We start from the raw sequence: 11,697 nt of genomic DNA, 5'->3' as shown, positions 1-11,697 counted from the left end.
GAACTTTCAGAGTGTCACTGTCAGCACCAGTCCTTAGATCTTCTTTCTTGCTTGGATTTCAGGGGTTGGATCCCAGACCCATCACTCACTCTGCAGAAAAGTGTAAGAATGGGGCATAAAGCAGGGCACTAATAAGTGAGCAAAATATTCATAAGCTGATCCATCTCTGCTGTTGAATCGACATGCTTGCAGTAAATTTTTTTCTTCTATTTAACTGAAAAAAAGATCTCTGTTCTTGTTTAAGTGATTGGGATCTCTAGGTTTGTTTTCTACAAATTCACAAAAGAAAAAGGGAGTCTGGGAGGAGGCTGGTCACATAGTAAATATTGCACCCCATGGACTGCCAATGAGAGATAGGATTCAGCTATAAGGGAGAGTTCCTAGGACAACCAGCATCACCATGCGGTCATCTTATTGACCTGAAGCCAGCTCTGTGAAGGACCTTGACCAAAGACACTCGAACTTCTCTGTTCCTCAGGCTATAGATAAGGGGGTTGACTGTGGGGGTGATGAGACTATAGAAGAGGGAGACCACATTGTCTTGTTGTGGGCTGTGGTAGGTGCCTGGCACCATGTACATGAACACGGCTGCCCCATAATAGAGCCCCACCATGGTGATGTGTGAGGAGCATGTGGTGAAGGCCTTGTGTCGGGCCTTTGCTGAGTGCATGCGGAGAACGGCCCCCAGCACATGGCCGTAGGAGGTGGCAATGAGTGAAATGGGCAGTAACAAGATCAGCACCCCAGAGATGGACAGCGCCAATGCATAGGCAGAGGTGTCTGCACAAGAGAGCTTCAGGAGGGCAGGCAGCTCACAGAAGAAGTGGTCCACAGTGTGTGAGGCACAGAAGGGGAAATGAAGAGTGATGGAGGTCTGGATGGAGGCCACGAGCACACCTGAGAACCAGGAAGTGCCCACCATGAGCAGGCAGACCTGACGTCTCATGAGCACAGGATAGTGCAGAGGGTGGCACACAGCAACGTAGCGGTCGTAAGACATGAGGGATAGCAGGACACCCTCAGAGACACCCATCAGCATCAGGAAGAACATCTGAGCTGCACAGCCCCCGAAGGAGATGGAGCCTTCTCCCTGCAGGAAGTCAGTCATCATCTTGGGAATGGTGGTTAGTGGAAACCCAACATCCAACAGGGAGAGTTGGCTGAGCAGGAAATACATGGGTGTGTGGAGCCTGGAGTCTGTGTGAATCAGGTAGAGCAGGATGGTGTTTCCCAGAAGACCCATGGTGAAGATGGTGACCAGAAGAAAGAAGAGGACCAGGTGTGACCCTGTGTTGCTGAAGAGCCCCATGAGAATGAAATCTGAGGCTGCTGACTGATTTGATTCTCCCAACCTCCAGGAGGCATCATTCATCTGTAGGAAGAACAGAGCATTTGGCAATGGTTCTCAGTGGGGTAATTTCATCTTGCATGCCAACTGCAATTGCTTGATAGCAGCTGCCTACAGTCTCTTGAGGAAGGTGATGAGCAGATTTATCTCAGTCAGAAAAATGCCATGATTGTTCATTGTGTAGGCTCTGGTCAGGAGACAGGGACCAGCATCATATTGCCATGCTGCTGCCATTTCTGAGTTAAAAGTCTTGCCTTCACCCTCCAGATAAGTGCCACCAACCATACCTGCAGTTAAACTGTCTGTTGCCAAGCAACAGAACACAAGACAACCCCAATGAAAAATTGAAATACCACCCTGAAGCCACAAGGTCAAAGCAGAAGTGGAGTACTGAAGAGACTAGATAATGAAGTAGAAAGACCTATCCCAAGCTGATAGGTGATGATGAGGCTGGATCACAAATTAAGCCCAGACCCATGAGAAAAGTCTTGTTTCTAAATTCTTGGATGAGAAAGGGGGAGAACCAAAGTTAGGAAGAGTCAAAGGTGGCAAGATATTTAGTATTTGGACACAGATGTCTACACTGTGAAAGGACACATGTCAAAGATAGGATGATATTTAGGATGTGGACCCAGATGTCTACACATAAAGGGACACATGAGGGACAAGGGTTGGAAGCAAATGTCCTTGGGTGATGGGTGAGAAGTTGTACAGAATATTATCCACCTTTCTGAGGTTTGATTTTATAGGATGGGAGTGGAGAACATTATGCTTAACATGTATTAAGCATTCAACAAAAATCTGCTGAATGAATGCAGTGGACAAGGAAGATGAATGAACGATCAGAATGGACTGCCATGACCTAATTAAGAAGATGTGAACTTTTCACCTTCAACCTCACCTGCCAGGCAAACTCACATCATCCTGGAGCACTGTTCACACACATCACCTCCAACACTGAGAAATTCTGGGTCATAGTGGCACCTGTCACCACCACCAATGGGGAAACAGAGAGAAGAATGTAGAAAAGTATAGAGAAAATGGCCTTTTAAGACGTGGGAAGTTCAGCCTTGGATGGATCCAGTAGAGGTCTGCATTACTCAGTGTCCAAAGGAGTTGGTCTACTTTGAGACCAGGAAGGTTTAGTGTTGGGTGTGTGTCTACTCAAGGTCCTCTGGTGCTCAAATCATTGATGATACTTACCTTGGATATTTTTCAGCCTCTATGACTTGATTCTGTCTAGTGAAACTTGGTCAACATTTTTCGCCTTGCCTACCTGCCAACTGCCTATCTCTATCTTCATCTCTTTATTTTGCCTACTTTGATGTCACACTAAAACTGGCATTTCAGGTCTTCTGAAGTTACTTCCCATATGGATTGGTGTCCCCAAGTATTCCTTTATCCATTACTTCATTCAGTGGCAATTAATAGAGCTCCTCCTAAGAGCCAGTCACTGAAGGAGGCAGAAGAAAATGGTGGTAAAAAAAACAACAAGAACAACAACAACACCAAAAAAAAAAAAAAAAAACAAGCTCATGCTTCCATGAGACTCAGAGTCCCATTGCAGACAGAGATAAGAAACAAGGAAGGAGTAAACCATATACTTTTTAAGGAAAATCAATGTAAAAAAATTACCAAAGTTATAGAAAGTTACTAGGGAAAACTTCTTTGGATGACGTGGTTGAAGGAGGCCTCTCTGCACAGGTGAGAGCTGCCATCAGAATCCAACAAACTGTTATCAGAAGGAGAATGAAGACCAAATTCTCTCCATCTACCTGTTGTTGGAGATCAGAGAGACCAAACAAAAATATATATATATATATATTTCTTCTCTTTTCTTTCTTTTTTTTTTTGGCGGCTGGCCAGCATGGAGATCCGAACCCTTCATCTTGGTGTTGTCAACACCATGCTCTAACTGAGTGAACGAATGGGCCAGACCAACACATTCTTTAGGAATAAAATCTAGCCAACAATAGAATGGAGAGCTTCACGAGGCAGTGCCTATCTTATTTGATGAATGAATGACACATGGACAGGAAATGCAAAGACCCTTCAGCACTGCCCTCAAAGGAGTTAGAATTTGGTGGGGCTGCAAGGAGGTAACCAAATCCATTCAGGACAGGATGAAAACAGATGCAAGAGAGACATGTACATGGTGCTGTGTGTTCCAAGAGAGATCTAGCGCTCAACTCTACCGGAGGAGAGGGCGTCAGAAAAGGCTGCACAGAAGGGCAGACCTTTCAGCTGAGTATTTAAAATCAGGTAGGACCATCTTCTATGCAGATAGAGAAAGGAAGGTCATTCCACAAAGAAGGAATAGGGTGTGTATAGATTGTCTGGCATATAGTTATGCAAATACACTCTGGGCTTACACAGAGCAAGACTTGAATGCCAACTCAGTGGCATCCTCACCCTGTGACTTCAGGCAAGTTATTCAGACTTTCTGGGACTCAACTTCCCCATCTGTATGTGGGGACAAACAGAACCTTTCTTGTAGAAGTTACTGTGAGGATTAAATAAGATAATGAGCTAAAGACCTTAGCATAGCAGTCATCATCTAGTAACTTCTTGACTTAAGTTCACAAGTATTATTCATACTGTGAAGGAAATGCAAATGTTCAAAAAGGTTGGCTGGGTGACTTCTACAATCTCTTCCCATGGCAGGATAATGTAAGCCTGGTGCTTGGCTCACTGTCTGGCGTATGGTTAGATTGCTGAATATATATTAGCTTTGTTAGTTGACATTTTTCAACATTATAACTTTTGTCTGGTTACATGGTAAAAATTGATCAATTCTAGTTCATTCTCAGTCATGCTGTCCCGAAATTACAGTTGCCCTGTTATTACCCTAACTCAGCAGGGGGACTTTTGTCTTCCAACCCTACCCCACAGGGGACATTGGCAATATCTGGAGACTTTTTTGGTTGTCATGACCAAGACGTGCTACTGGCATTGAGTGATGGAGGCCAGGAATGCTGCTCAATGTCCTACAGGATAGTCCTCACCTCAAAGAATTACCTGGTCCTAATGCTGATAACGTCAAGGTTGAGAAACACTTTGGTTGAATCCCATCAGCTTTTCTCTGATCTTGAACAGAGCCTCTGGGAGGTCTCTTGAATTTATTGATTTGTTGTTTCAGTGAAGAAAAGCTTCCTGTCACATGCAAAACATGAGATTTTTCTTGGGTGGTATTTCGTTTCCAGATATGTTGTTAAGGAAATATTAATAAAACAACTCCCAGCTTACTTCCTTGGAGAATCTCACTGTTACCACATTTCTGTCTAGAGAAAGGTGTGTTCTTTATTTCTTATCCTTTTGGGCCAACTCATAGCCATACAGTCTTTGTGGACCACATGAAAGGATTTTCAAGTGAATGATGTTCCTGATTCTTCTCTTTTCACACATATTACTCCCCTTAAAGAAAAGAGAGGGAGTTGATTCCTATTATACCTTTACTGTGTACCAGGGACCATGCTGAAGTCAGAGAAAGGCTGAGGAGTTTCATTTGAAGGGTTTCTTAACCTCGGCACTATTGACATTTTGGGTTGGATAATTCCAAGTATTTTACAGGCATTTTTTCCCCCAACATGATTCTTGCCAGTGGGTGTTGTTATTATCTGAATTATATGGATAAGGGAACAGAGATTCTGAGAAGTTCCAGTTTGGACTGGGTTCAATAGTGTCCTCCTTCTCTGCCCCCCCAATTTTTGTCCAAGTAGAACCTCAGAATATGACCTCTTTTGCAAACAATGTCTTTGCAGATGTAACCAGTTAGGATCTTGAGATGAATCCTGGATTCAGGGTGTGCCCTAAACCCAATGACAGGTGTCCTTATAAGAAGAGCAGAGAACATGTAGAGAGAAAGAAGGAAATGCCATGAGAAGATGTAGGCAGATATGGGGTGATGCATCTACAAGCTGAGGAACACCGACAGCCAGCAGAAGACAGGAGAGTGACATGGCAAGGGTTGTCCTGGACAGCCCCTGGAAGGAATAAACCCTGCCATCTCCTTGATTTTGGATGTCTATGTCTGGCCTTTGGAACTGTGAGAGAATACATTTATATATTTTTTAGGTCGCCTAGTTTGTGGTACTTTGTTTCGGCAGGAAACTAATACAGCCCAAGAACACGCAGCAAACAAGAGGTAGAATCAATTCTTAGACAACAGCTGCTGTAACTCCAGAGTTTTTGCTTCTTTCTTCCCATGTCACTCTCTGCCACCGGGACTATGGTCATGACAGTCATTCAGACCTGCTTCCCCCAAGCAAGCCCTCAGGTCTCCTGCCCCAATCAAGTTGCATTTAGCTCCTCTGTTTAATGATGATCCTACTGCCCAGCCCTGGGAGGAAGCCACCTCACTAGCCATTGTCCTCTTCGATGTTTTTGCCCTGGCACTCCCCCAGGCACTTACCTGGCTCTGGCATGGTGATCCTTTCAGCTGATGGGTAAATTGATAGATAAATAGCTCCAAGTCTTTGTCTTGAGAAGATACCATGCACGTTAAATCTGGTTTAGTTCCAAGAATTGTCATTTTGTCCAGACATGATGTGAACTCAACACTCCTAGCCATGGTACATGGCGTCATGTGCCCTTGAAGACTATCTGAGAACTCATCAGTGTCTTCCTGATAAAAGGCCTTGCTCCTCCCCTCACACTCTCACCACTATATTTCCCTAACCTTATCCTCCCTTCCAGAGTTATTGGGTGGTCCCTCTGCTAATGATGCATCTACAAAGAATCACAGTTCCCCCGCTGGATTCTGGAAAACTCTGCAAGGAGCTTCTCCAATAGGATTGTGATTCCCTTATGTTAGTTTGCACTGGATTTTAAACATATTCTTCCTTCAGGAAATTTTAGGAAAATGACTCTTTCCCTACTAAACCCATCTTCCCCAGTCAGGGAGGCAGAGCTGGACTGAGACAGGTCTTGTCTCAGGTTGAACCTGCTCTAAATCAGTTCCCTCGTACCTTAGCACGAAGGATTCCTGCAACAGGTTTTCTGAGTTGACTTTTAAATCCCTTCATGTTTACATTTTCCTCATTGCTGCTTGCATTCAAGATCTGATGCCCTTTGTTGAAAATGAGAGATGAGAGAAGAGACATAGTGGTTAGTTGACTCCTTGTTGCGTATAAAACCTTCTCAACATCTTCCATTAATGAAAAGGCCTTTCTCCACCAGGCACAGGAGACCCAGGGCCCACAAAATTTTTCCTTAGTTAAGAAGAAAAAAGACACCTCTATCCAACCCATGGTATAAGTGAGTTTTTGCAAACAACCAGCTGTAAAATATAATTTTAATATTCTCTTTTATGGAGGAAGGAGCCCAAAGAGGCAAGAGTGTCCCCAGCCCATGAAAGTCATACTGCAGCCCTGCCTCTGTCAGTCTTTGCTAGTTTGGCAAAGAATGGATACTTGAGAACCCGATTCACAAAGCACTTCTTTTTATTTAGTCTATTTAACTCTCATTCCCAACTACAGAGCACCAGGTGCCTGACAATAACTCCATAAACATTTGATGAATGAATAAAATCTGTGAGGGAAATTCTCAGTATGATATGTGTCTAAGGTAACAAAGGGATTGAATGACAGAGCTGAAAGCTGACTCCCCATTTGACTGATTTCAAGTCATGTTTTCTCTGCTTTGGGAGTTGAACTGAGTTTTGGTTCTTTCTGTCCTGGCTCTCCAAGCTAAGCTGATCTGATCCCTGAAAACTGCTTCAGCGAGTCATTGTTTTAGACTCTCCCCAGTAGGGGAGCTGAGTGTGTCTCTGGACTTGTCCAGGGAGCACACCCTAGGTCTAACCTCCTAGCAATTGTCGTGATCTCCAGGTCTTCCCAGCTCAGCAGTTTCCACGGAAGTTCAAACTTGGACTTTGAAAGGATGACCTGTCCTGAGGGTTACTTATGTCCAGGCTCATCAGTCCTGATCAACTGAGATAAAACAAATGGTCAGATGCCTACCTGAGCACCACGGAAGATCAAGAGGCATATACAGTCTCTCCCTCCAAAGGCCTCCATATACTGAAACCCAGAATGATCATGAGTGAACGTGAAACTTTCAGCCCCTTGGGCTCTTTCCCGCCATCAACATCTTCTTTCTAATCATGCCTAGACCCTAGAGAGTCCCACAAGTCTGTGAGTTGAAGGCTCTAACACCTCCTTGTTTGAATCTGAGAGACCTCTACCCCTCTGCCCTTAAACACACCTGGATTCTCCCTGTTCTGGGATGCTTTCTTGACAAAACCTCCCTGGAATCCAGCACCTCTGGTTAATGAATCTTGCCTTGGTCCAGGGGTCTTTGACAAAATTCTCTGAGGATAGAGACTCTGGGGGCTGGTGTTGCATCAGAAAGATTATTTTTTTCTGCCCCCTTTTTTTGTCAGAAAATTAATAGCCATGGGAGCTGGAGACTTTGGGACTGGAATTATCCCTAGAGGAGAATGGAAATCATTTTTTAACTCTCAGTTCCAGGGAGATGGGAAGTACTGTGGTGGATAATTAAACCTTCCGGAGACTCTAAATCCAAACAGTTGTGTCGGATAATTGAAATTTCTTCATTTTTTTTTTTAGCACAGACACACACACACACAAAATATCATTTCTGGTCTTCAGATAGTCTCATCTGAGTAAAATAATGGAGATGAGATGTTAGGGATATAGGTAGGAAACAGCCAAGCTTTTCTCTTCTCTCTACTTTAGAGTAATCCCATTCACTAATCCATATTCTCTGAGGGTGCCCACGGAACTCACAGAACCAAGAGAAAGCAGTAAGACTGAAGGCATTAGTAACCACAAGGACCTTGGCAAGGTCACTGAAGAAATGGGAAGAGTCATAGTGTACGTATGATGAAACTTACATGAAATCAGGTGAGGAAACAGAATACACTCAAGACTAATGAACCAAGATACAGAAATAGTTCGATCCAGAGACACATGCCCATAACTTATAAAGGGAAACAAGACCAATGGCTATTGTATTAGTCTGTTTAGTTTGCTTATAACAAAATACTTGGAACTGGGTAATTTATAAAGAAAAACGAAATTTATTGCTTACAGTTTCTGAGGTTGGGAAGTCCAAAGTCCATCTGGTGGTGGTGACAGTGACCCAGGGGTCTCACATTACAAGATGGTAGAAGCAGAGAGAGCGGAGAGACAGACAGACTCTCCTGTTCTTGTAAAGCCCTCAGAGCCACACCCCTGACCACCATTTTTAATCCATTCACTACTGCAGGGTCCTACAATCCAATCACCACTTCAAGGCTCCACCTTTCAATTACCATAATAGGATCTCCCACCCTCTTAACAGTCACAGTGAGGGCTAATTTTCCAATACATAAAACTTGGGGAACACAATTCAAGCCTCTGAGTTTTGGGGGGACACAATTTCAATCCACTACAGCTATACATCAATCATAGTCAAGGAGACTGTTGTTCATCTGTGTTACAACCATGGCAAAAGATATTGGGATGAAGCAGTCTGCAAAAGTGATTGCCTTATTTCATTCTGGATGTTTTCTTTGGGAATCTTAGGGACCATGGTGGAGGTAAAAGGATATCAACAAAGGAGAGCTGGAGAAGATGAAACCCAAGGGGGTGTGGAAGTGGGCATCAAAGATGACAATAAGCAGGTTCTAATCCATGGCAATCAAGTTTATTTATTTATTTATTTAAATTTTATTTCTGGGGCGTGGCTGGCTGTACAGGGATTCAAACCCATGACCCTGGTGTTTTAGGGCTGCACTCTAACCAAATGAACGAACTGACCAGCCCTCAAGTTTATTTTAAAGATAAGCTCCTGAACCTCTAGCTTCTCTGAGAATCCTAGGAGGAGTAAGTTTTTAGCAATTACTTGGTTTTATGGTTCCATGAACCTGCCCACACCTCATGGGAGAGACAGTAGAGAGCAACACACAATCAACATGAAGTAATAAGATTCCTCTCCCTTTTTACAATAAAGATCATATTAACTGTTATTTCTCAGCCTTTTAGGCTGCTTCCATATAATAATAATCTACTTCTCAAGTCGAATTTGGAGAAAGTAGAGATGTCATCTGGAATTGGAGGGGACAACTGCTATTGGTTTCAAATCATAAGTTTTGAACTAGAGAGCCTCTTTTCTTTGAAATACAACACTCAGCAATGGTTCAGATGAGAAAGAAAGCTCTTTGAACATAAAATAGACATTTGACTGGCAAGTGTTAGAGAGATGAGATCTATGAGTAATTGGTTTCTTCTTGACATAGTGTCCAGATAGTTGGCAGGAAATAAGGAGAGATTCTCTGAAGGGGAAAATTCGTCTTCAAAATTTGGTGAAATTCAAGTCTAATGTTTTGTTATTGATTTTCTTTTTCTTTTCTTTTCTTTTTTTTAAAAGATGACTGGTAAGGGGATCTTAACCCTTGACTTGGTGTTGTCAGCACCTTGCTCACTCAGTGAGCGAACTGGCCATCCCTATATGGAATCCAAACCCGTGGCCTTGGTGTTATCAGCACCGCACTCTCCCGAGTGAGCCACAGGCCGGCCTTGTTATTGATTTTCTATCTGGATGGTCTGACCATTGCTGTCAGTAGGGTATTGAGATCTCCTACTGTTATAGTCCATCTCTCCCTTCAGATCTATTAATATTTGTTTTACATATTCAGGTACTCCAATGCTGGGGGTATACATATTTACAATTGCTATATCCTCTTGATAAATTGACCCTTTATCATTATATAATGATCTTCTTTGTAACATTTATAGCTTTTGACTTAAAGTCTGTTTCGTCTGTTCTAAGTAGAGCTATCCCAGCTCTCTTTTGGTTTCCATTTTCATGGAATATCTTTTTTCCATCCCTTCACTTTCAGTTTATGTCATTATCATTAAAGGTGAAGGGAGTCTCTTGCAGACAGCATATAGTTGGGTCTTTTTATTTTTATGCATTCAGCCACTGTATTAGTCTTTCTGTTGCTCATAACAAAATATCTGGAACTGGGTAATTTGTAAAGAAACAGTATTTATTGTCTACACTTTCAGAGGCTAGGAAGTCCAAAGTCCAGGGAACACACCTGGTGAAGTGACTCTACAGCAATGCAGAGTGTCATTCACTTGGTGGATGGCATAGTGGGTGGGAGGGAGGGAGGGAGAGAGAGAGAGAGACTCTCATGTACTGCTTTTAAAGCCCTAAGAACCATGCCCATCTACTAGGGCATGGTCCTTACAATCTAGTCACCTCTTCAAGGCCCCACCTTTCAATTTCCATAATAGGATTTCTCACCCTCAACAGTTACAGTATGGATTAAGCCTCAAAGACTTTGGGGGGTCCATTCAGTCCACTGCATTCCACCCCTGGCTCCTCAAAACTTATGTCCTTTTTGCATACAAATACATTCATTTCATTCCCACAGTCTTAACTTCTTTCAACTCAGAAGTCCAAAGTTTAAAGTCTTATTTGTGAAATCAAAACAAGTTATCTACTTCTAAGATATAATCGTGGGACAAACATAGCATACATATTTCCATCCAAAAAGGGAGAAATAGGCCAATAGAAAGGGGTAACAGGTCCTAAGCAAGTCCAAAACCCAGTAAGGCAGGCATCAAATCTTAAAGCTGGTGAATAATGTACTTTGACTCCATGTTCGATGTCCTCTGTGCACTGGTGTGGGGGTTGAGTCCTCAACTTCCTAGTCAGCTCTGTTTCTATAGCTTTCCTGGTCTGAGGCCATGCATTGGCTCTCTCAGGCTAGCGTTGCACGATGGTAGCCCTACAGTTCTGGAGTCTCCATGGTGGTCCTGTCCTCATGGCTCCAGTTGGCATGGTGCTTATGGGGTTTCTCTGCTGCATTGTTCTAGTGAAGATTCAATACACGGACTCCATCACTGCAACAGATCTCTTCCTGGACTCCCAGGCTTTTCCATATACCCTTTGAAATCAGGATAGAGGCTCCCAAGCCTCCACAGCTCTGGCATTTTGTGTACCTTCAGACTTAAATTTGTGTACCTTCAGACTTAACAGCACGTGGATGCCACCAAGTCTTCTGGCTTGTATTTTTCTTATTTATTTATTTTTTATTGGAACATAGTCGATTGGACATATCTGTGGGGTACAGCATTGAATATCAATACCTGTGTGCAATATGTGATATTCAAATAAGGATAATTAGTATATTCAACATTATACAATGTTTATGATTTTTGTGTCCCTTTACCAATTCCTCCCTTTCCCCCATCCTTCTCTCCTTTTCCCATCTCTGATAACCTCAGTTCTGCTTTCTTCTACTGAAAGTTCAATGTATTATTGTGATTGTTGTATCTTTCTTTTTAAAATTTATTTGTTTATTACTATTATTATTTTTTAGCTCCCTTTTACAA

The 11,697-nt window shown here is 42.8% G+C and overlaps 1 protein-coding gene across 1 annotated transcript; it reads right to left on the bottom strand.

Annotated features, from left to right (window-relative positions):
• Positions 1 to 406: 406 nt before the first annotated feature.
• LOC134387663 (olfactory receptor 2Z1-like) lies at positions 407 to 1,372 on the bottom strand. Its single transcript, XM_063110062.1, has one exon. The coding sequence runs from the start codon at positions 1,370 to 1,372 to the stop codon at positions 407 to 409; it is 966 nt and encodes a 321-aa protein (XP_062966132.1).
• Positions 1,373 to 11,697: the final 10,325 nt, after the last annotated feature.

Source organism: Cynocephalus volans, chromosome 10, assembly GCF_027409185.1.
Source record: "Cynocephalus volans isolate mCynVol1 chromosome 10, mCynVol1.pri, whole genome shotgun sequence".
In the NCBI taxonomy this organism is placed as follows: Eukaryota; Metazoa; Chordata; class Mammalia; order Dermoptera; family Cynocephalidae; genus Cynocephalus; species Cynocephalus volans.
Note: the sequence above shows the minus strand (reverse complement) of the source record. Positions and strands in the feature narration are given on the sequence as shown.

What these genes read in the sequence shown, in the direction of transcription:
- LOC134387663 (XM_063110062.1), bottom strand. Translation starts at nt 1,372, where the DNA reads ATGAATGATGCCTCCTGGAGGTTGGGAGAATCAAATCAGTCAGCAGCC.